General features: G+C 45.3%; 2 protein-coding genes across 5 annotated transcripts in view; both read right to left on the minus strand.

Annotated features, from left to right (window-relative positions):
- Positions 1 to 6,512, minus strand: part of SFXN3 (sideroflexin 3) — a gene marked incomplete at its 3' end in the record, with an annotated part of 178,236 nt that extends 171,724 nt beyond the window's left edge. Inside the window, exon 1 of the mRNA XM_081006200.1 lies at positions 6,509 to 6,512. The remainder of the gene's footprint in view (positions 1 to 6,508) is intronic.
- The window catches only part of SEMA4G (semaphorin 4G), a 111,590-nt gene that overhangs the window by 8,426 nt on the left and 77,518 nt on the right, over positions 1 to 25,646 (minus strand). For all 4 annotated transcript variants that reach the window (XM_081006158.1, XM_081006161.1, XM_081006160.1 and 1 more), the window contains 7 exons: positions 20,030 to 20,178; positions 18,831 to 18,893; positions 18,602 to 18,700; positions 13,759 to 13,852; positions 13,004 to 13,117; positions 12,465 to 12,631; positions 8,197 to 8,366 (listed from right to left, as the gene is read on the minus strand). In XM_081006158.1, coding sequence (XP_080862284.1) covers positions 8,197 to 8,366; positions 12,465 to 12,631; positions 13,004 to 13,117; positions 13,759 to 13,852; positions 18,602 to 18,700; positions 18,831 to 18,893; positions 20,030 to 20,178 — 856 coding nt within the window. The remainder of the gene's footprint in view (positions 1 to 8,196; positions 8,367 to 12,464; positions 12,632 to 13,003; positions 13,118 to 13,758; positions 13,853 to 18,601; positions 18,701 to 18,830; positions 18,894 to 20,029; positions 20,179 to 25,646) is intronic.

Genomic DNA, 25,646 nt, shown 5'->3' on the forward strand with positions numbered 1-25,646 from the left:
TGGTTTGACCAACTGGGAACAGGTTTCATGAACTAAACCCAGATGGCTCAACAAAGTCTATGACACTGCATGTTGGAGGAGAATGTGATAATTTGCCTTACAGGAAAACTATTCTCCCGTTCCAGATAAACGGATTTGATAGCGCCTAAGATTGGATAGGAGGGACGCGGGTGGCGCTGTGGGTAAAACCTCAGCGCCTAGGACTTGCCAGTCGTCAGGTCGGCGGTTCGAATCCCCACGGCGGGGTGCGCTCCCATTGCTCGGTCCCAGCACCTGCCAACCTAGCAGTTCGAAAGCACCCCCAGGTGCAAGTAGATAAAAAGGGACCGCTTACTAGCGGGAAGGTAAACAGCGTTTCCATGTGCTGCGCTGGCTCGCCAGATGCAGCTTGTCACGCTGGCCACGTGACCCGGAAGTGTCTTCGGACAGTGCTGGCCCCCGGCCTCTTAAGCGAGATGGGCACGCAACCCCAGAGTCGGTCACGACTGGCCCATACGGGCAGGGGTACCTTTACCTTTTACCTTAAGATTGGATAAAACCTGGCCCATGAATGAAGCACCCCTGCCCTTCTCTGCAGGGAACATTTCTTGTTTCAGGGACAGGCAGTAGCCTTTTTTAAAAAAAGAAAAGGCCACAAGATCAGCTGCAAAATCTATCTTGGCTAAGGAGAGTTAGGTCATGACTACAGGGTTCTTAAGTCTAGCAGTTAGCAGCAGTTGTTTCTACCAGTAAGGCAGTATTCTAGCAACCTTTTTCTCAAGCAGTTGGCTGCCCATGCACTGCCCCTTTATAGGGACTATACCTAGAACTTTCTAATGCAGGGGTAGACAACCCAAGGCCCGTGGGCTGGATGCGGCCCAATCGCCTTCTCAATCCAGCCTGCGGACGTTCCGGGAATCAGCGTGTTTTTACATGAGTAGAATGTGTGCTTTTATTTAAAATGCACCTCTGGGTTATTTGTGGGGCATACAAATTCATTCATATATTTTTTTCAAAATATAGTCTGGCCCACCACATGGTCTGAGGGACGATGGACCGGCCCACTGCTGAAAAATGTTGCTGACCCCTGCTCTAATGTTTTGGCAGAATGTGGGTGGAGCCAGACTAGCAGCCTTTGGTAAAGGAGAACAAAAGAAACAATTCAGTAGCTGAGAAACATGCATATGTAAAAGTTTTAAAATGTTTTACACATTTATTATTAAAAGTAATTGAACAAGTTATTTTAAAAAGCAGGAGCAGCTGCTGGTACAAACAGTTCTTATATACCTCACTATAGATCTGGAGTGTCCAGATGCACAAGAGGATGGGGCTCCTGTAAGTTTAATGGTTGTATGGAAGAGGGAGTTTCAGCAGCTACACCTCCTGAATTTCCCTCTTCTACTCAACAGTTAAAAGTGCAGTTGCTCTGTCCTCCTGTGCATCTGGCCAGCTGATATGCAAGGCACTGTCATCCACTACCCAAGACTCCACTTGCCTCTGAGAACCTTTGCTTGAGGCAGCCATAACTCATCAAGAAGCTTTGGTGCCATAAACCGTGTAAAGGTCTGAGTGACAGGGCAACACCTTTAATCCCTTTCACTCTCTGCTGCCAGGCGGAGCTTGGAAGAGTAATCAGTCCCTGCACCAAGATGAAATGGCTCACTTGAGTTCCCTATGCAGAAGGCTTGTGCAGCTGCTGGAGCGCCAGCAGAATTTTCCCCAGCTATGCTTATGCCTCCCACCCCCACCCCTTTGTTGGGAGGCTGTATCTGAGCTGCTATTTGAAATTTTCTGCAATGACCCCCAGTGCAGTACTGCTCTGAATCATTATGGGCCCAGCTGCTCAGCACTGCATTGCAGTGGTGCTGCCTGGTACTTGCTGTTACCATAAAGCACCAATGCTGCAGCAAGCAAAGGCTCTAGCAGCTCAGCCAGCTGCTTGTGGCTGGAAAGCCAGACAGGATGTTTGTGACTGTTGCCATGGGAACAAAGGGGCAGTCCATTCTGTACTGAGCACCGGATGTTAGCTCAGTGTGTGTGTGTCATATGACCCGTACTGGATGTACTTGGGAGGAGTTTCTCCTTACTGTTGTTGAGTGCAGACATGATTCTCTGTACTGATGTAAGAGACAGAAATAAATGATGTAAATAGTTTTCTGTCTGCTTCTTTCCCCTCCCTGGGGACACCAAAGGGGAGAGAGGAAGAACGGTGTGTTCCTCTCATACATCTGAGAAGAATCGCCGGACCTCGCCTGCTTATCAGCAGAGGTTGGGAGACGCGGGGAGGTTGACAGGAATATCTGCCGGTGCCTGCTTGTGGCACATTCCTCTGACCCAGGCAGAATTCCAACAGTGGTAGCAGAGGATGGTTGCGATTCATCGGACATCTGCATGAGAGGCTGGTGGATTGTCCTCCTCTGCTCCAAGGAGGAAGAGAAGCGTCTGAAAGACGCCAGAGGCTCCACAGACAGCTGATGGAAAGAAGAGGTGTTTTCCAGAGCAACAAAGTTCAAGGTATGCTGCATTTCGGGCTAAAAGTGTGAACGCAGGAAGATTAATTCCCTGGTTCACGGAGCTGCGTTTCAAAGAAAACAAAAGCTCCGGAGGAAGAGGCCTGCAGCTTGAAGGCTGAAGCCTGCATTCCACAAATTTTTGTGGTAGATAAGAAGTCCTATTGAAATGCATTGTTGCTAGGTAACGGTCCTGGAAAGTTACTGGCAAAGGGGCTGGACTCTGAGTGTGAGCCTGGGAAAGCGAAACAAAATCAGAGAATGTTTTGGCTACAAGGTTTACGAGCTCTTGGAAGGGACTTTTCAATAGCAGCCTGAGTTTAGCTGCCAGGTGCAAAGAGCGTAAACAATTTGCAGTTTGCTGCGTGAGAAAGGAAAAAAACGACTGTTGGATTTTACAGTTTGTTTGAGAGTGTGGGCTGGAAAGCTGAAGAGGCTTGGCTTCAAGATGGATGCCAAGAAAGGAGTTTTGCCTTGCCCACCTCCCTTAACCGATGACAATTATTCATCTTGGTCTGTAAAGATGAAGGCCCTGCTGCAGAATCAGAGGCTTTTTGATGTAATTGAAAACCCCATCCCTGCAGCACCAACCAGAGGTTGGGAGTCACAGAATGTAAGGGCCAGGACTGCTATAATTCTGTGTGTCTCAGATGATCAGTTGGTGCATGTTCAGCATTTAGAAAATGCGAAAGAGGTATGGGACACGCTGCGTACAACGCATCAGAGAGATGCTGGTTCTTCAGCGTTGCTGTATTTTGAGAAATTGACCAATCTGAGACTTGCGCCTGATGGAGATGTTCAAGCGCACCTGACAGAAATGAAGTTTCTGCGTCAACAGATGGTGGAACGCAATTTCCGTCTTCAGGAGGAAGTGTTTTGCTTCATGATGATAAACAGCCTTAGCCGCACCTACAAGGTTGTTGCCAGTCAGCTTGGTTCCCTACCGGCCGCGCAGCTGACCGCGGAGAGAGTTTGTGCTGTGGTCCTGAATGAACACGACAGACTTGCTGCACTGGAAGAAAAAGACAGGGGGAGGGAAGAACAGAGTTCTAATTCCCCCACTGCTGATGCTACTGGAGAGCATGGTGTAGCATTGAGTACTGTCCGATGCTACAATTGTGGACAGACTGGGCATCTACAGCGAAACTGTAAGAAGCCGCGCCAGTCAAGAGGAGCAAAGAGCAGCTCTACGAAGCCTCAGGCGTCAGGCAAAAGCCGTACCAAGTGCCAGGTGAAACCTGCAAAGGCTATGATGGCGAAAGGAACCACGCCAGATGTTGGGAACGCGTTCATAATCGACACGGGCTGTACAAAACATTTGTGCCCGCACAGAGGACTGTTTTCGACGTTGAAGAAGCAAAGCTTCACTGTGAAACAGGCCAACGGTCAGGAGTTGGAAGCAACCGGAATTGGGACTGTCTATCTTGAGAGTCTGAACTTGACTATAAATGATGTTTACCTGGTTCCAGAACTGAGATTTAATCTGCTGAGCGTGTCGCAGATTGCAAAGAAAGGACTGAAACTGTCCTATGATGCTAAAAGCTGCAAGATCTACAAAGATGGAGAACTGTTTCTTACTGCCAAAGAGAAAGATGGACTGTATTTGTTGACTTTTGATCAAAGTGATTACATGAAATGTAATTCTTCTGTTTCTAACGAAATCTCTCTTGCAGGGGTGACCAAGACCAGTGTGAGCACCAGGAAGGTGACGAAGAAAGTTGACAGAGCATTTCAGCGGGTGTATGCTGATGTGATTGGTCCTCTAGAACCATCTAGAGGCGGTGCACGATTTTACCTTTTGTGTGTGGATTGTTTCACTAATTATTCTTGGGTTTATATGATGGAGAAACCGCAAGAAACTTTAGAAAAGTTTCAGGAATTTTGTGACAAGGTTAAAAGTATGCATGATGCTAACATTGATTGTCTTTTCACAGATGACAAACAAGTTTTTCTGTTACAGAAGTTTCAGAAGTTCCTGGATGGAAAAGGGATAGACCACAAAGTGGCAGTTTCGCAAGAAGCGTGGAACAGGGGGGTCTGTGTAAAAGTGAACAAAGAATTGCAAAAGGGGATGAATGCGCAATTGCTGAGTTCACATTTGCCACATGAATATTGGGCCGAGTCGCTAGCGTCCTATCTTCATGTGTGGTTGAGAAAGGTCTCAACAGAGTTGGGATGTTCTCCTTTTGAGAAGCTGTTCAATAGAAAACCTTCTGTTGCCTATTTTAAGGTTTTCGGGTCTCAAGTGAGAACAGAAGCTCCAGGTGGAGTAAAGAATGCCAGAGGCATTTTTGTGGGTTATGAAAAGGGTCTCTACAGAGTAATTTTGTCTGAATCTGGTCAGGTGATTCTCACAAAGTTCCTAGAGAGTGCTCCAGAGCGAGAGCGGGTTGTAGAACAAACTTTTCCCACAGGAAACGATTCAGATGATGATGATGAGTTTGATCTTATTGAGTTCAGTAGTACTGATGATGACAGCGATAGCTCAGACAGCTCAGTTGTCACAGTCATTGAGAGGAAATCTCACATAATGACTAGACCCTCAGAAGAGGAGGATGAACCATTGATTAAGCTTAGTACTGGTTCTCCAGAGAGTTCAGAGGCTGAACCAGAAAGCAGAGAAGAGCAGCAACTTTTACGTAGGTCTGAGAGAGCAACGAAGGGTGTACCACCCAAGAGGTATTCAAAAGAGTTTGCTAACCTTGCATATGTTGCTATTGTAAACGACCAAGGACAGATTGAAGCTGTGTCTGAGTCAGAGACAAAGGCACAACAGAGAGTTGTTAACCGAGGTAATGCGAAGTCACACAACCAGAGAGGTACATTGGTTAAACCAGTGGCGGGTAGTTCCAAGGGTGGAACTGAAACAACAGGGGAGTGTTATAAAAATAACAACTGTTTGTTTTCTTCTCTGGATGACACTTTGCTCGCGGCACACATTGATACTTTAGGGGGAGTATGTTACCATAAAGCACCAATGCTGCAGCAAGCAAAGGCTCTAGCAGCTCAGCCAGCTGCTTGTGGCTGGAAAGCCAGACAGGATGTTTGTGACTGTTGCCATGGGAACAAAGGGGCAGTCCATTCTGTACTGAGCACCGGATGTTAGCTCAGTGTGTGTGTGTCATATGACCCGTACTGGATGTACTTGGGAGGAGTTTCTCCTTACTGTTGTTGAGTGCAGACATGATTCTCTGTACTGATGTAAGAGACAGAAATAAATGATGTAAATAGTTTTCTGTCTGCTTCTTTCCCCTCCCTGGGGACACCAAAGGGGAGAGAGGAAGAACGGTGTGTTCCTCTCATACATCTGAGAAGAATCGCCGGACCTCGCCTGCTTATCAGCAGAGGTTGGGAGACGCGGGGAGGTCGACAGGAATATCTGCCGGTGCCTGCTTGTGGCACATTCCTCTGACCCAGGCAGAATTCCAACACTTGCTACCCCATTGCCACTGTCGGGTAAGTCTGCTGGGGCCTGCCGGCTGGCACTCTGGCCTTTAAAACCTGGAGCCAGTCCTGGTATTCTGCCTGATTCTGTATCTGAACAAGACTCTCTCTCAGGGTCCCTGCCCTCTCTCTGCAGCTGTATCCCCAGCATTGTTTTATTCTCTCTATAAACCACTTTGAATATATTTTTTTTTAACAATCTAGTGATGTATACATTTTATGAAATAAATAAATAACAAATAATCACACCTGTCCTTGCTACCATTTACTGGCTATCATTGCGTCTGTCTTCCTGCTATCCCTCCATGAACTTCCAGCCAGTCTTTGGAAAATGTTACCTTGCACCTGTGTGGCCTGTCTGCACAAAATATACTGGACTTGGGGAGTCTGGATTCACGATTAGACGGGAAGTCCGCCTGCCCCAGGCATTTTGGAGGTACCATTAAACAACAGCAAATTGCTGTCACAGTAGCAACATTTATATCTTCATTCTCAAACACCAAAATATTTTGGGCCATCTCCAACTGGACTCCTTTATCCCTGTAGTGTTAATTCATGCTGATGCTTGCAAATGCTTGTTTCTCCTGCTGGACTTTGTGCTGTGTGGTGAGTTCTTAGTTTTGCACTCCTCCCTGGATTTGGCAGTGGTCTCCTTTACGCACCCTGCTCTCTGAAATTCTTCTCAGTGCAAAGCCAGGTCAAGAGAATAGATTGCGAGTAAGTGGTAGCTTTTGCTTCTCTGACAAATGAGTCAAATGACTTTCTGTCACGAGCAGGATATTCCTGTGTAATCCTGGAGGTTTCCTCATTTCCTGTCATTCTGTGGGGAAGACTGTCAGCCCTGCAAAGCCCCCTGGTTTTCCTTCATCGTCACATAATAACAACAACCAGCTGCCCCAGTTCTGTCTCTTTAACCATTCCCCTGACATCCCCGAAAAGGCCACGTGCAAAATACCCTGTACGTTCTCAATAGCCTTTGAGATGTAACGGCCAGTGCTCATTAATAAATGCCTCTGATGTTCAGCTCCCCTCTCATGAGGATGGTAGCTCAGTGGGTGCCATCTTGCTGCCAGTGTGAACCTTCCACTTGATAAATGTTACAAGCACAAAGCTACTAATTAGCAGAGGACAACTTGTTAAAATTCATACCACCATTAAAAACTAACAGGAAGTGCAAAAGGCTGGCTATGACTTCAGACTGGGCTCAGGCCACAAACAGTGAAGTCGCACAGCACCTATTGCTGTGGTTAAAATCCATATGGCGAACAGTTTGTCCCTTGCTCCCAATTAAGCCAAAGTGAGCCCTTCCAAAATTCTAAGCTTACTCCCCTTCCCATCCCGCACCACCTCCTGCATATACAGCTATTATTAATCTGTTCTACGGATGCTCACCAATAGGACTTTTGTCTCACAAAGTGCTCAGAGTGTCCCATCTGTTCCTTGCCCTCAGCAAGAAATGCTCAGGCAAACTGAATCACTCACAAGTGCCAAAATACTTACAAGGGCAAGGAGGATTTTGCTGGCAACCAAACTGAAAGCCTCCATCCACCATCACACCACTGACTGGAGCTCAGGTGGGATGAAAGCATCAGTGGACCCTGTCCAGCTTAAAAGCACAGGCAGGCCAGCCTTGGAAACAGAGGGGCAAGCCTCCTGCCTCACTCAGAAGCAGAGGGCAAAAATATCTGAGAACATAGCAGGTGGTACTGGCAGAGCCAATGCAGTCTAAGCAGCTGAAAGCCTCTTTACTCTGAGGACCAACTGACAATGGCCTTCTTTCCATTCAATGCAAGTTGACTTTCCTTTGGTGTCTTTTATGAGGCTTTGAACAGTGTGGCATATGTTTGGATTGTGCCACAACAGGCACTGAGGTGGAGTGAATCCATACCTGTTGCCTTGGAATACAGAGACTGAACCAATTTGCCCAAGTGAATGCAGATGCTCCCTGGAATGCTGAAATGTGCAAGGCCAGGTTCCCTTGCTTGAACAGCCTATCTGCTTTCTTTGTGTCCTGCACCATACTGCAAGTCAAGTTCTGCAATGCAGCAGGCAGGAGATTGAGAACCACATTCAGTACTCAAGGGTACCGTGACACGTCCTGCTCTGTGTTCTGTACCATTAACTAATAATCCCTAGCATTTCATTCGTCTTTTTTGCTGGTGGCAGCACATGGAACTTGTGTAATTCAACGGACTCCATGTATCTTTTCAGAACGGTTACAGTTCCTTGAGTACCCAACACGCAGTTAGCATGCTTGGCTTACCACTGTGCTGATAAAGTGAATGTTGCATAGAAGACGGTGCTCCTCCAGTCGCCACCATCCAGACTGAAAACATCCTTCAGTACCTCATAGTAAGGAACATAGCAGGCCAACCTTGCTTTCATGAAGGATGTCCATTTCCTCTGGAGAATCTTCTTGCCACCAATATCATTCTGGCATGCAGAAAAAGAAAGAGAGGCAGAGGCTAAAGCCAAGTCCCAATTCAGTTTATATCTGTTAGGCAAAGCCAAGCACAAGGCCAACTCTGATTCCAATACAATGGAAAGGTCCCATTTGTACAGTTTCACCATGCATGAAAACTCCAAGGACAGTGGGGGAGGGAAGCACAAATGAGCAATCAATAGTTTTGTGGCTCCTTGAAGACCAACTATTTTATTATGGCACAAGTTTTCATGGACTATGTTCGGCTTCATATATTTTATGAAGCGGACTATAGGTCCACAAAAGCTTATGTCATAATAAACGTGTTTGTCTTTGATGTGCCTCAAGGCTCTTTGTTGGTTTTGCTGCAAGAGGTCTACCCTGTGGAAACTGTGGGCATAAACAAGGGGAATTCAATATGTGAACAGAACATTCTGCACTAATGTTGGTTTGGTCCAAGCTGGAACCAAGGTCTTCTAGGATGGCTCTGACTCATCTTCAGTTGGAGCTTTACTGAAACAGATCAGCAGCTTCTAAACATTTACATCAAAATCATTTAAATGCACAACACTTGGGAAACTACATGGGTCTGCTTATGGCGTCTGAAAACAACTGCCTATTAACAAACCAGGATTAACAACTTAGCTCACTCTAGGAAAGGTTCAATACTTTTTCAAAATTACTGTAAAACGAGCCCCCTGAACATCTCTCAGTGCTATAATAGGGTAACTAATCTGGGCTGATCTTTCTGAAAGCAAGTGTTTCTGCCTCCCTGTGAGTCAAACACAGCAAGACCAGTGTTTGGAGGAGGATTGTGTGAGGCTTGATCACCTCTCCCCCCTGTAGTGACAAAACCCAGCGATCAGAGCACAATGCCAAGGGGAGCTTGTGTATTCCGGATAAGACCGTTCTCATTCCAAGATGCAACTGAAGCCTCAGGCCCTGGAGAAAACAAGCAACACCTGATGCCAAAGACACAGGGCTCTGGGTGTAATGGCGCACATCCCTTTCACAAACGGTTGGCGCTAATCTCCCTTGTTGCTTTGTTTCTGTTCGTAAGAACCTGGTTTCCAATTTGATTGTACATAGCTTTAACATCCTGCTGCTGACTCTTGTTTCTGCCTCCCTCCCAGCGCTTTCTCCCTGGGAACATACTTATGTGCAGTAATCAAATAGCCTCTTAACCTTGTGATCAGGCACACATCTCAAGCTCCTTAAATCTCTCGTGGCCAAGCTCACTCTCCCATTCCTCTCTCTCTCTCCCTGCCTGCCTGCTCCAATTTGCTGCTGCTGCTGCCCTGGTTACAAGGACTAAGGTATAACCAGCCAAGGTGACTGATGCATAAATTCAGAGCCACAAGCAGAGTCCTGGATGCTCCCGGGGCCCAGAACCATCTGTCAGAACAGCTGAAAGATGGATCCCATGCAGCCTTGTTGACTCTGCCCTGCCCTCACTTAGATGCACTTGGAATACTCTGGCTTTCAAGCATACTCTGGCTTTTCAAGGCTTGCATTCGTAAGAGGTTGGGGGTGGGCAGCATAGCCTCCTTGAGAACATGGGTTTCACTGCAACGCCCTGAGCAGAGCTGGCAGCACCTAGAGGAGACCCAGTGGAAGGACTTCTGCTTTGACAAGCCTCTCTCTCAAAAACCTCGTGAGCACCAACTCCAGTGCTAACTGCCGCAGTCACTAGAGTGATAGGGCTCATTCTGGGGCCAAGGGCACCTTGCCATGAGCACAGACAGAAGCCTGTATCACCTCTATCTGAGCTATTTGTGCTTTGGCATCACATGCAGAAGAGATTCAGTGCTCGTCCTTGCAGTATACTGCAGTTGGTTTGGTTAGCCCTTTTCATTTATCACATTTGCATCCCCCCCCAGCCTGCCACCACCCTCAAGGCAAGGGCAAAACTAGGTTTTCTTTCACCCGGGTTTAAGACCCAGTTTGGCACTCCCAATGTGCATTTGTGTACACACACACAGAGTCTGAGATCCTCAATGGTGCCCCTCTGGAGGTTTCACCCAGGATAAAAAAATCTAGCTAGCCTCCCTCCCACTGGAGCTACAGCTCTTCTCAAGGAGTGCCCAAGGGACCATTTGACATTTTCCTTGCAATAGCCCTGTGAGATAGGCCAGGTTCAGAGTTGGGGACTCTAGAGTTTTCTGGCTGAGCAGACCTAGGTTTTCTATCCCAAGCATATGTGTTTCCCCCTAAGTCCCACTGAACTTGGTGAGGCTTATTTCTGGGTAAACATGTTGGGGTTGCTGTATTTTGAAGAGAGAGGGGGAAAATACACATTTGCCGACTTCTACTTTTACCTATGGATCACTATGACCACTCTACCCATGAAAAAGAGGATGTGTCCTGGAAAAAGAGGACATATGGCAACCCTAGTTAGGATCATACTGCAAATCTCCCTGGTCCAAACTCAGCCCTCTGTACAACACTGTCTCTTCCTTTCATTTTGGATGCTTTGTGGCACCTAAGCACCAGTAGTTAGTTTTGCTACAGCAGTGAAGAACACAAAGGGGCTGTAAAGGGGTTTTAGCCATGGACACTACCCATCTCAAGAGACGCAACAGGGTAATCAGGATAGAACAGTAATAGGCTAACAGGGATAATCATGGTTATATTTGCCACAGATAAAACTTGTGAATAAGGCTTTGCAATCTAGAACTTGAGTAGTAAAGGGCTTGGCAGCGTGCAAAGGGAATCTACAGGTGGCTGAAGCAAAGCACCAGGTCCATGCAGGGCTAAAGCTGAGGCTCAAGCCTCCACAGCTACATACTGGGCTGCATGGCTGACCAAACTGCACTTCAGCCTGCACCTCTCAAGTTGCTCTGTGCACTGCACCCCATCAGGATCTTGCTTAAGAAGTGGCCCTGCTCCCTTTAGTCAAATATTCAACTCCAGTTTTAACTGAAGATACACACCAGGCCTGAGCATCACCTGCCAGCATATGCAGCATTCAGGTGAAAAAGCAAGCTGCATCTGCTGAATTTCTCTGTTGCGCACAACTATTAAATGTGCAGGAGCCATCTGGTCACCCTACCAGGAAAAAGGGCCTTTGGGTCTTCATTCATTCATTCATTCATAACTTGGATGAGTTACTACCTCTCCCTATAGCCTTTCTTGGGGTGACTGATTCATATATATGAGTTGCCTGAGCCTCTTTATACATAATGGCAGAGATGGGTGTGTGTGCGCAGTGGCGTAGCACGGGTTGTCAGCACCCGGGGCAAGGCAAGTAATTTGCGCCCCCTAACCCGTGGATTTTAGTAGGGGCAGAGAGCTGCGAGTGCGAGCACCCGCCCCCCCAGATGTTGCGCCCGGTGTGGCCGCCCCCCCCCTGCACCCCCCACGCTACACCACTGTGTGTGCATAATTTCGACTCTTAAATATTTAACATTTGAGGTAGTCTGTCCCATGCAAGGTTGGCTCTATGCTCGAGATCCTCAGGTGCCATTATCTAATGTTTGGGCACTTGGGCAGCCAAGCACCTGGGGTTTTTCTAGTGTTGCTTGATGATACTTATCTGCATAGCCTAGCTCTTTTTCTTTGAATGTAAAAAGTCAGCCATGTGTCCCTAAAGGTCCAGTGTATAAACACCACTTCAAGAGTAATGTTTTTGTTTGACCTTTCTGAACTGTTATTTTTTTAAAAGACTAGAAATGACTTGTTTAAAAAAATGTTTAGATTTCTATATTGCCAGGCCATGGGGGAGAAGAAGAAGAAGAAAAGACGGGGGGGGGGGGACACCAACATATACTTTTGCAAGGGATAAAGCTGTCAAAATAGAACAGGGAGAAACAGCTGGGGGAAAAACCCTTGCCTAGGACTACATCCTTGATTCAAAGCTTACCCCCACAATTCCTTTTATCCCAAGATATCAGGATGTCCTGCAAGAGATCTTCCATGACACATCTCATTTGATCCCAAGCTCCCTTTTAAATTAATGACTCCGTAACAATAGGGCTTAGAGGGGCATTTTTAAATGAGGAGAAAGAGTCTCCCCACTACCACCAAGCACTTCTAGATAAAATTCTGAATTAATCCTCCTGGTGCCCTTCAGCACACTCAAGCTTTTTCCAACACACCAGTCTCTTTACCTTGCACACTCGAGCCACCCTGGCTACTCTGGGCACTTGTGCCTTGTCAAATACAGAAGTGCTCTCCTCTCCTGCTCTCTCGGTGAAGAAGTAGTAGATCTTGTCATCATCGCCCACAGGGTTGCGCACACTCTCCCTGACCAGCACAGAGGCCACAAACTCAGCATCTGAAAACACCAAGGAGAGAGGGAAAGGGTTGGCACAATATTTAGAGGAGAGCTACCAAAGGAGGCACTAGATGGTGTCACTAGATGGTGAGCTACCAAAGGAGGCACACAGCAACTCTAAATGATCTCAAGCCTGGGTGTCATGGCTATGGGATAGGCAACAGAGGGGAGAACCAGGAACAAACTGGGTTCAGATCTATCCAGGAGTCAGTTAGGCTCCTTTCTGCAGTGGAATAGGACACGCTCTGGCTTCAGAGTTGGGAAGAGTACCACCACTACTTAGGGCCTTACAAACACAAGACTCCCTCCACCTCCAGTGTGGGAAGAGACAAGAGATCCCAGAGGTACTGCTCTGGGATTACTGGGGCTTACCATTCAACCAGTGCAAGGGGGATTCTTCAGTCTTCAGAATCCGCTGGTGCCTGTTGCGTCGGATGTCTGGCAGGCTGCGGAATTCGTAGCGCGTCGCCGTATATAAACTGCCATCTGCGAGACAATGCAGGAAAAGTAGTAAGGAAAGGCCAGTTTTCTGAATGGTTTTGCTCACGGATGTGTCTGATCAATATCCCTCTAACAAAGCTTGGCCCGAAAGGCTTCTTTCCTTGTTAAGCTAACCCTTCTGCACCTGCTCTAAGCAGGAAAAGCACACCCTTGATAACAACCACACACCCGCTCCCGAGATTTATTGACTTTGGCCATTGTGTGTGCCGGTGCATAATAACTCCCTTACAGAGCTAGGCACCAAGAGAACATTCGAGGAATAACCAGAGCATCACCTACCCATGACTTCCCTGTCATTTTGTCATGCAGCAGCACCTGGTTGGTTTATGACTCCGGCCACATTTAGAGTGGAAGAGAAGCAGCCGCACCATGTGGCTAGCGAGGCCGAGGTGCTGCACAGGCAGGGAGATTACAGCTGCTCTGACATCAAAAAGACCAAGGAAACTTAAGTGCTGGAAGGGATGGGGGAGATGGAGATGCAGTGGGCCCTCAGGTGATGGATGACGAGCGAGCATGGCCTTCCACTGGGGCACCACACCCCCACTCAAAGGAGGCACTGCCTGCTCTTCCCACTCCAGCTGGATTCCAAGCCGAACTGTTATATGGAGGAGAAAGCACGTACATACCCACAATGAGACCTGTGTAGCCCCGGGCAGGGTCATAAGGGCATTTTTCCTTCCCTTCCTCAAAGTGAGACGGCAGTGTGAACTTGTTGGTATCCTGCAGAACACAAAGAGAAGAAACAGATCAACCTCTGGGCAGGGGATCACAGGGTTTGCTTGCATCCATTAAAGTAATCAATTCCTCTGATGATCCTGAAGACCAAAGGCCTCCGCTTGGAAACAAACAAGTAGGACAGTTCTTTCGGAGGGAAGAGAAGAGACAGGTCTTCAGGGCCCGTTAGATCCTGCTCTCCAAAGGTAACAATGGAATGCTTTTTGTGGCAAAGACTCTCATTCCTTCACAACCCTCATTGCCCAAGAGTCTCCCACTGAGCTAAAGTTCCAGCAGCACTGATTGCTAGGTCTAGGCCACCTCCACACCGTACATTTAAAAGCACAGTTGTTTTTTCTCAGCACTTAGTTGATGATTCCGCAGTAATCTTCAGCAGCTTGTCATATAGGTTGGTGGTATTATGCCCAATGTTCAGATGAGAGGTCAAGGTTCAGAGAACAACGGCTTAGCTCAGATGAGCCAACAAATTCAAGGATGAGCTGAGATGTGAATCAGGGACTGCCAGCTCGTTACTCATGCTCTGGGCATTACAACTTGTTGCCATTTTTATATCATTATCTTCACAACAATCTCTGGAGATCACCCACTGGGCTGCCACAGGCATGGAAGTTCAAGGCTTAGCACAGATCTAAAACCTACACCTGCCACTTCCAAAACTTAAAGCTGTGCTCTGCATCACACTGATTTAGAAACCTGCATGAGTACCATCACAATGTACGCAACAGAATCTGGATGTTTGGTGAAATATTTATTTATATGCCACCTTTCCACAGTGAGCTGTGTCCAAAGTGGCTTACCACAAATACACACTTATCTTAATTCAAAGCATTGAGGTGGTGATAAACTGTGTCCAGTTACTTCAGTTTCTATTTTGGGCAATCAAACCATCCAATTCTCCACTAAGAATATAAACAGTCCTTTGTTTTATGTGTGCTTCTTTTATGTTTGATTCCTGCCCACACCCCATCCCATTTAAGCTGGTGTCAGTGAAGGAAGTGTGTTTACACTGAAACGCAAACACTGATGAGAATGCATCATAGCTTTATTCCAACTTCATGGAAATGTTTTCACTGATCTCTGCCTTTCCTTTCCTAAAATAACTTCAGTAACTCCCTCTGATTATAAAAGGAATCCAAATACCAAGCGCCAAAGAAGAAGCCTGATCCTATGTATGCTTGTTCAGAATTAAAGTCTTGATATCTATGTGACTAATGGAGCAAGTTAAGTGTGCATGTCAGACAACTCCAATTACTGAACCACCAACTGGCTCCCAGGTGCAATTCAAGGCGCTGGTTTTCACCATAAAGCCCTAAATAGATGGGACCAAGATAACTCAAGCACTGCTGCCTCCCACCTGAACCTGCTCAATTTCACCAGTCTTTGGAGGAGATCCTGTTCAATTTTCCATTTGTAGGGTAGCCCTCTGTTGTACAAAACAAGCCAGGGATCAGGTCCAAATCTTCTTATTTCATTTTTTAGTGATTCAGGAGCTTCAGTCAGTTGGATCTGAACTTTTAGCTAAAAGAAGCAGGACCATTTCTTGGATAGGATTCTGATTAAACTATAACTCTTGGCTCTGGGTGTGGTGTGCAGTTCAAAGTGCAAACTAACCTGGGAGAGCAGTTTGTACAAACATGGATCCCAATATATAGACGCTGAACTCTGAGCCTCAGCTTAGCGCTGACCCAAGATAAGGCAGGTGAGCACAGAGAACTTCTTGCCTTTCACCAGTCCATGAAGACCTCCAGGTTTTGGCAGACTGTGCTTGTGTGTGTTTTAGCATCAGTCTGAATCTAATGTTGTTACTGGGTTTTCTTTCTTTTTGGTCTTCCCACTTGCTTTACATTTTGATGCTGTTTTGGTTTTCTCTTACGTTGTTTTCTTGTTAGAGTTAATCTTTATTTTATTTTTGCTTCTCTGTTGGTCACCATTTGATATTTTTTGAAAAGCGAGGTAGATAGCAAAAGATAAAGAGGACTGTAGTTGATTGCAGCATTCCAACAGCAGAGAGTAGCAGAACCTGCTGCTGGCTAACAAATGGCACCTTTTCCTGCTGTTCATAGAATCCATAGATCAGTCAAAAATACTGGGCTCTTTTCCAAACAACTTATTTCCAGCAGGAGACTAATGCATTGGAGGGTGCTCAGATGAGAGCACCAGGCACTTGTGGAGGGTTTGTTTGTAAAGAAAAGAGCAGGAATGCAGGGAATTCTTTAACAGTTTTGAGAACAGGTATTATAAAGAAAACCCGTGCTCAGGGAGGGGGGGCGGCACAGAGCAAATTATTTAACCATCAGTGATGGATGGTACTGATGGCTTTTTTTAAAAAGTGAACAACTCTACTGGCAAAGCAAAGAACAATAAAGAAGAGGTGGATGAAGGGGCTGCTAAACAGCAAAGTCTGTGAGGGTAGCTATCCTTCAGGAGCCTCTTATGGCCCAATCAGTATCAGAATAGGTAGGCTTTGGGTGTGATTCAGAGATAATGGATATAAAAAGGAGGCAGCTTGTGTGGAAAATGTCTTGGCCAGAGCAGATTTTCAACCCTAACTGATGGATTTAAGCCTTTAGTTAGGCAGAGATGAGGCTAATGCTATCAATGTGTTCTCTTTCAAGCTGCCTGGCTTGCTTTGGAAAGGAGACCTCTGGGACAAGCTTCACAAAGCCCAGCTACTTTGAAGAAGGTATTCAAAGGTCACACATGTATCACAGTTTAAGCTGAGGCTGGGGTAGCGCCACTGTAACTGGTTCTAACCCAAGTGTATTTTACACAGAGAGGCAGGAAGAGAGGCAATTGGGCTGTGAAGCTAAAAATGGCATGCAGAAATGTGGCAAGGCACAAAAATGAGCACAAGATAGATGAGACTGTCCAGGGCAAGCTCTGGATTATAGAAAATGTTATTAAAATAAAAGATGATCCATCTAAATGACTGTTTGAACAGGTGGCAGGTATCTAGAGGCTGCAAATTGAGGGGGGAGGGGGAACAGCACCTTTGTTAGCCAGTATAGATGATTAGTTCAATAAAGGATGTTACCTCCTTGTTTCTATGACTGCTGGGACTCTGGGGAGCAACATGTTTCGAAGAATGAGGGCTGGTGGGACTCTGACATCCTGAATAAACATGCTGAGGAACTAGTACAGAGAGGTTCTCTAGTCAATGTGATCAATCTAAAGGTGGAATGCTCTCTGCAGAACGGCCAAATTAGACCACAGAATCAATCACAATGTTCTTTGTCCAGCATGACCAATAGTTGATGCCATTGGTTTTATAATCTCTCTTCCTGAAAATATGGCTACTCTTTAACTCTGGAAGAAATAACACTTTATTTTCCAGAGAGATGTTCAATTATCATTTGACAAATTTATCTAAAATATCATGTGTTGGTGTCAATGACAGAAGACTACATACTTGCTTTCTGATCTTTGACCCTAATACTCAAAACATCACAATAATAGCTACCTGCTGCATTATTGGAATTCTAAGGTTGCATCCTTAAATAAATTTACTTAGGAGTGAGCAGCATTGATCTGTATGAGACTTTGTTCTGAGTAAACTTACAAAGGATTGCATTGTTAAGTGTGGCACGCGAATCAATAATTAAATAAAAAATAAACTTGGGGGGGGTGGACAATCATTGGCAAAGCCAAACCTGGACATTCTCCTATTGGTGGTCTAGCCCTGGAAAGTGAAATTGCACTAGGTTGGCTCCAACAATTAGTTTTGGAACAAAATAGTAAGCCTTAGCTTTTTGACTCTGCTGATTTAAGCATGATGCAGGAAACACTACTGGGTGGTAGAGGAAAGTTCATATAAGTCACTTGCAGTAATGGCAACAGAGCAGGGGTATGAGTTTAAAGTCCTCGATCATCAGAATAAAGTGTTCTGGTGAGATGCCTAAACTGACAAGGTTCTCCCCATCTGATTTCCCAGGTTCCAGTCCAATATTCTATCCACTATGCCAAACAGCAAGAAAGCATTCCAGTGTTAACACATTGAATGTGAATTTAAAGAAATGAAAGAAAGGCATGCTTATGCTTCTCAGGGTCTGCCTATGATGAAAGACAAGTTGCCACCCCCTTCCCATGTAGAGAAGCAGAGTCAAATGACAGTTGAATCTTATTTCCAGACTGGCACAGGGCACACACAGTTCTGTCCTCCACAGAGGGGAACAGGGGGAAGGGGCTGCTGTCATAGAAATTTGAATGATCATATATTATATGTTAAAAACTAATATAGAAATTTAATTAATAAATAATCAGTGCCCCCACACTAGGCCACCTGAGAGGGTTGTCTCATTGCCTAATGGTAGGGTTGGCCTTTTCCTTTGGTTCTTTATGCAGACAGTATGTTAGCAAACCCATGGGCAAGGCACCTTAAAGCATCAGTCCAGGTTCTTAGGCTTCCCAGAAATCAACAGCCAGCCTTGGAGAACAAAACACTAGGAAGGGAGAGCCTCCCCACAGACCTCCCTCCTTCTGGCAGGCAGTAAAAATTAGTTCTGGTCTTCATGACCTTTCCGTTCCTTGGCAGGAATTACTGACACAGGAGCCAGGATTTGGGATTGGTTTGTTGTCCTGGATACCTGACTATAGAGTTCATCTACAATCAGTTCCATGTGCAGAAAAGTTAATCTGAGTGATTTTCAGTTGGTTTCTGCCTGTCAGTCAGTTTCAGTGCAAAGAGGGACTTCCCAACAAGGCAATGGAGTAGATTCTTTTGCTTCTTTTACTCACAATGTATGTGCAGAGCGGGTGGAAGGCATATGTGCCACAGGCATACAGGTGGGTTGTGTTCAGCCGTTGCAAAAGCTTGACATGGTTGTAACACTCTGTCTGTAAAAGAGGAAGGGAGGGTGTCATTTGCACAAGAGTCCTGACAATGGCGTGTTCATCAGCTACAGGCACAAACAGGTCAGAAGCACAGGCAGAGAGACAAAAAGGCAGAGACTTGTGGAGCACATACCTTGTTGTTTTTGCCCTTTTTCAGGCAGTCTCCCCGCTTCTCAGGAGAGGCTTCCCAATCAATCTACAAAGTTAAACACAAAGCAGGATCATTATTCACTGGGGCATCCCAGCCCAGGAAATAGTGGTGGAGCGTGACATTAAGAAGCAAGCCCCATGAAACTCAACAAGAGCTCTTCAAAGTTCACACTTCACCTTCCCCCAGAATAAGTGGATTTATTTAAGTGCAAAGCGGGGGAGCTCTGCAGATTTTTGAAGCCCATTTGCTTTTAAAGGTCCTTGGCTGAAATGAGAACCTGGCTGTTACAAATACCATAAGGAAGCAGCAGGGAGAAAGGGAGAGGGAAGGAGACCAAAAAAGCAAGTGGTTTTCAGTAGAGGGTGGCTGCTGTTTTCAGTTTTACATGGCTCAAGAGCTCCCTTCCCATTTTGCATAAAAAACAAGGGCACAGAAAAGAAACTGTACTGAGATAAAGGGCCTCAAAGGAGAGTGAACAAATGTTATACCTGGAAGAGGCACCAGAGACTTCCAGGTATTTTAAAGGACCTTTGTGTACTTCAGCAAGGGGAGCCAATATGGTGCCCTCAAGGTGTTGTTAGACTCTAACTCCCAGCAGCCCCATCCAGTATGACCAATGGTCAAGGATGGTGGGAGCTGTAGTTCAGGAACCCATTGACTACCAGTGAGGGTTGGCCCCAGCCCATTCCACTAACATGCGAGGCAGACAAAAGGGTCCATATCTGTCTATATCTGTTGTGGAAACTAGATTTGATGACAGAGGCATCCATTTTTAATGAGGAGGCATTTATCAGTTTTTCAGAACAGATTGTTTTCAGTGTATCTCTTGGTGACTCTAATGTAACAAAGGCTGCATGCAGGTATACATTATTCCAGCAGTGAGTCTGCTGTGGAAATGCACTCATCACATATTTTACACATATGCAGTAAGATTCGGGGTGAAATCTAGTCTTCTACTTTAGAGCAGAAATTTTATATGCACAGCACGGATTGGCCATTTGCTGACTCAGTCATGAAGCCATGATCCCTCCCCAATCAAAGCAGATTCTAAAGTTTAAATAAAGAGAAAGCTGTACTTGTTCTTCCTTGAAGGTACAAATGTAGCCCTAAATGGGTTTGGAAACCAAAATTTGCAAAGGGAATTAACTGTGAACATGCCAGTGGGATAAAGCTGCACTTACTGTCCGATGGGAGCCATCAGAAACATTGCTGGAATTTAAGGAGAATATGGCCCCCCTGGCCCCAACATAAAGAATTCCCTTCTCATCCTCTAGCAGGAGGGTAGTGTAGTTCTGGGCATGGCTGCTAAAACGTCTTGCAGTGGTCAAATCTGGGGAAAGAAACACAGGCTGTTTAAAAAGCAAGACCACAGAGGTTTCTTGGGCACTCCAGATACGCTGGAAGAGGCAGCTGAACTGAAGGCTCACTATTGTGCTGTCCGACATCTGAAAGATGGGAACAGAAAAATGCAAAAGTAAACCAAAATGTGAATCAGGACAGAGTGTGGAAGTTGATCACTTTGAAGGGCCTTCAAAAATGATTTTCAAATATTATCCAGTATATGCAGCAACTTTGGAAGGGGGGAAAGCCTTTAAACTTTTCCATGGATTAACATTTAACCCAGAGATTCAAAAGATACAGAGCCTGATCTTCAGCTCAATTACGGTAAATCAGAGCCCTTAAAATGAAGTGCAGACAGAGCCTTCTGCATGCTTAATTGGTGGAAAGTCTTGCTGCATACACTGGGGCTTATCCCCAAGTAAGAATGCGAAGGTTTGTAGCCTTAGTCCCACTACTGACGTCAAGAGGGATATGTAGAGGGATCAGCCCATGTGTTCTAACTTAACTTGTTTGTGCACCAAGTTGATAATGTTCTTCATTGGGCCAGAAAGGAAAAGATATTGTGAAGCCTCTTGTCATGCTGGCAATTCAATTGAAAGCATGGGTGGAGAACACATAGTAATTATTTGAAATAGTGAAGCTGTTTGATATGGCTCTGAGCTGTTGCTTTAGGAGGACACAGACCTGCAAGGCACCCCAACAGGCAGTACACTTTTAAAAAATATCTCTAGACAGTATACATATTGAAAAGATAGGTACTGTTAAGCACCAGTCCCCTATTAGCACTGCAAGCTTCCTCCAGGAGTTCCTTGTCAGATAAGGCAGTTCTCAGTTTTCCCACAGTTCCTGAGGTTGCCATAAGAACATAAGAAAAGCCTGCTGGATCAGGCCAATGACCCATCTAGTACAACATCCCAGTCTCACAGTGGCTGATCAGATGCCTGAAGGCATCAGCATTCCTCCTCCACCCACCGCCTGTGGTTTCTAGCAACTGGTATTCAGAGGCATACTGGAAGATAAGGGAGGCATGACCTGCTACTCGGTGTTTCCTCTCCTCTTCATAGAGAGAGTGAATTTTGTTAGCAGAATGTTACATTTCTCAAACCCAATGCATTTCAAAATAAGCCAAACAGAATTTTTATAATGCAATAGTTTGAAATTTTAAATGGATTATTACAAAGAAATATATATATACGTACATGATTATGACAAAGGGATATTGTGGGGGGCCCAAAATCTTAAAGCAACATTTAAAGAAACAAACATAACTAACTACCAAAAAGTTGTCAGGTTTGAGGTGCTTTTACAGACTTAACAGCTCATTCCTACGCATGTTGACTCAGAAGTCCCATTGTGTTTAATGGTGCTTACTCCCCTGGGAGTGTATTTAGGGTTGGAGCCTTGAGCTTACTTGGGAGTCAGTCCTAATCAATTCCATGAGCCTTACATTAGGATAAGCTTGACTAGGATCATGCCATTAACCACAAAAACAAATTAAACAGAGGTTCTAGCTAGCTGCTTAATATAAATCCCTCATAAGTTTCAAGCTGTAAATCAAGCTGCCCAAAACTGCACAGCTCTCAATGTTGCCTATGCGGAAGTCATTCCTTTGGCTGGGTCAAAAATTACTGAATGGCTATTCCCTGGATCAACATTATAAATTAATGGATAAAACTGCAAATTGGGCAGTAAATATTTTGAGTACAAGTTCACCTTGCTTAAATTGGGAGTATTCCTAACTACCTCAAACCTATTTACAGTACTAGCTTTCTTTTTAAAAAATAATTATTTTATTAAAGCTTTTTCATAATACAGTAAGATAGAAGAAACTAAGGAAAACAAAAACAGAAAAAGAAGGAGAAAGAGAAAGAGAAAAGAAAATGCAGAGTCCTCTCTCAAAGGTAGTTCTTAATCCTTGTCTCACCCAGGAAGTGGTGGACCCTCTCACCTCTCACCTGGGAGCTTTCCTTTCTTCTCCCAGTCTTTCACCTTCCCTGCCTCTCACTAAGTATCCTTCCATCAACCATCTACCCCGTGTGTGTGTGTGTGTGTGTGTGTGTGTGTGTGTGTGTAATCTTTAGACACCAATAATACCCCAGATCAGGGGACACTGAAGGGGGGGGAGGGGGGAGAGAAGCTGCACCTTGTAAGTATAGGGACCTTTGCTCAAAAACGAAACTCTAATTTTCCTCCATGTTGATTATGGGCATCCTTACTAGATCTCAATGCCTTCAACATGAATCTTTTTTTAAAACAAAAACAAAAAAACCCACTGCTGGCTTTTTGTCATCATTGATCCAGCATCTGCTGCATCTCAAGTTCCCATTAAAACTGTTTTACTGTGAGTGTGATGACATCTGAAACTGCTTTCCATTTGAAAGATTGATTATGCTTATATACCCAGTTCTTACGAACAGCTTCTACTGGTTTCCCATCCGAGGGACACTAGCAATTCTGCAGCCTCGGGTGTTCCCAGGCCACTCACTGGGCCCCTGAAGCTGCTCCCTTTTGCATAAGCATGTTTTCTCTCGTGAAGGTGGACTACGAATTCTAAGGTCAATCCTAAGAGGTCTCTCTCTAGCCTTCACAGCCAAAGCAACCCACAAAATAGCAGCACAGCTATCCCTAAGTGGCAGCATAATCCTATGCCTATCTACACAGAAGTTAAGTCTGATTGAGTTCTGTGGGATTTACTTCTAGGTAAGTAGGCACAGCATTGCAGCCTAGATGTCTTAGCCAACACTATCTGGTCCCTTAGACCCCAGAAAGCATAGGCATCAAGCTGTCATGTTCTGGGATCCCAGGAGCTGGCCCCAAGTGTAGTCTAAAGCAGGCAAGAACCAAGGTTCAGAGAAGCAAACAAGAACCAAAGATAGGGTTGCCATATTTCAAAAAGTGAAAATCCGAACAGAAACATTGTTGACATATGGCAACCCTACCAAAGAGGCAACTATATAGTCCAGGTAAGGCAGAGTCTTTACACTAGAGTCAAGTGGCTTAAACTAAGGAGCTAGTTCTGAGGCTAGGGTATTAAAAGGCCTGGTGCTCTGAGACTGACCCACAGAGTCAGCTGACTGGATGTCCAGATTAGTGCTGCAGCCTTGAACTCCAGAGTCTGCCAGGCTCATTAAAGGAATTGAGCAAAGGGGAGCAGGAGGTAAGCTGGAAGCCCTGGTTTCACACACACACACACACACACACACACACACACACACACACCTGGACTTCAGCCTTAATGCTTGCACACCGTGACCTGTTCTGGTTTTTCGTCTCTCTCTCTCTGGCTACCTCATGTCCCAAACTCTTCCGTTGTGGGTATCAATCAAGAGTTTGAACAGGGCATGCAGAAGAAATGCAGTCCGAAGTTATGCTCTGTGGAACGGTGAAAACTGATTATGGAAGATTCCTTCCAACTTACAAAGCCCATATTTTTCAAGAGGAATTTCAAGTATACCATGGAAATGCATGTTTTCAGGAGCCGAGGTGTGTGGGCAAGTGAATGAAAGGGAAGGTGGATAAACTGAATCAGTATCTGACTGCTTGAGAATGCGAGTCCTCATTCCCTATGGGAGCACTGAAGGAAGCAGAAAACCATATATAAATATACCAAGGCAAACTGTAATACGCCCAAAGGAATTTAACCCTAGCCTTGTCCAAGCTGCAGTGAAAAACCAATTGAATTTCCTCCAGTTGTTATCAGAGTACCACATTTTCATAGCAAAGCACCCCTTTCGGACAAGTGCCTAAACTCCTACTGAAAACTGATCAGTATTGTGTTCCAACCCTTCATATATAGCCTGCTATTAAGTGAAAATGAGAAAGGGGCACATCCACACTATACATTCACAGCACATGGCTTCCCCAAAGCATCTTGGGAATTGTAGTTTACACCTCACAGAGCTCCAGCCCCCTGCACCCTGCATTACAGTTCTCAGGGAGTCTTTGGAGGAAGCCATGAGCTGTAAATGTCTGGTGTGGACGCAAGCAGAAACTGTGAGCCAATAGTGTCATATACTTTGCCTCGTAACATGTAAGAAAATGCTTCCATACATTCATACAGCCATATGCAGTCATGTCTTCTTCCACACAATCACACTGAGCTAAGGGAGGTAAGACTTGCTTTCCAAACCACAGTCCCTTGAGGGAAGTCAGGGACAAACCAACAATCTTGATTGGGACACAAATGCCTGAGGCAGATAGCTGCCTCGATAGTAAGTGCTATTTATATCCCTTACCTAGAACTGCTCAGGCTGAGTCACCAGAAGGCCAGTTCTGAGCAGGGATGGCAGGCTGGGAGACAGTTTGAGGTCAGGCAGCGAGTCCTGAGCCCTCCCGCTTTCACAACCATCATTTCCCCTCCCCACCCCTGGTCATTTAAAGGCCTGTGGCAGAAGAAGGTGAAAGGCACTTGTGGTTTATCAGTGTTTTCTCTCCCTTGCAAAATACCAGTGTTTGCTCCTGATTACTAACTAGGCTGCTGTAAAAAGAAGTCACAGCTGTTTGGAGGTTAGAAGGTACCATGTCAAAATAAGAATAATACCACTCAAAATTCAGCTCAGTTGGAGAGGTGCAGCTGGAAAATTGTGTTTATTGTTGTTTATGATGCGAGTGTAGTAAAAATCTGCAAGGGATCACAGGAGCGTGACAATGACAATGCTGTTAGAATGCAAGATCTGCGAGAAGAAAGTGACAGAAATTGAGCATTTTTTTAAAAAAAAAATGAAACCCAATTAACACGCAATAACAAGGAGCCAAAGAATCTTATTTGCTGGTTCACATCTGCATAGACAGAATTTAATTCTTTTCTATCGCTTGATGACTTGCAACCAAATATGTGAACTGATTCCCTTTGAAAACTTCCATATTGAAGTACTATCTGGGATGGCTCATTCACATAGCGTCATCATCAAATGACACATGTACACATGTGAACTGGTCCTTTGATATTGGTTGGTTTATTACACAAACTTTACTTTTTGTGTGATCTGATTCATAACCTGGGAGGGAAGGGAACTCAGCAGGAGAAAACAATGTCTTCCAAAAAGTCATCTTGATGCAAAGCATGGGCTTGTGAGCTCCACTTCTTAGCATCATTCTTCTATTTGCCAATATGTTAACAAAGGGTATGCCTCACCCCGCTCCAATACATTTTGCTGAACTATTTCAGCATTGGTAGAAAGAATCCTTAGCATATGCTGGAAACTGAAAGCAACAGGAGGAGCGGATGAGTATTTGAGCAAAAAATAGCAAATTGTAGCAGATACCACTGCAATATTCGCATTTGCATTCTATATACTATATTCTAGTTTCTTCTGTTAGTCAGCAAACTTTCTCAATCTGTGCCTGCAACTGTTATCTGGAACCTCTAACTTGAACCCACCCCACCCTTTGGCTTTGGAAGCCTTATCAGAAGCTGCTGCAGGAGAGGGACTGTGAGTAACATTATGAGAGGAGTGC

This window comes from Podarcis pityusensis, assembly GCF_964106645.2.
Source record: "Podarcis pityusensis genome assembly, chromosome: 5".
Classification (NCBI taxonomy): domain Eukaryota; kingdom Metazoa; phylum Chordata; class Lepidosauria; order Squamata; family Lacertidae; genus Podarcis; species Podarcis pityusensis.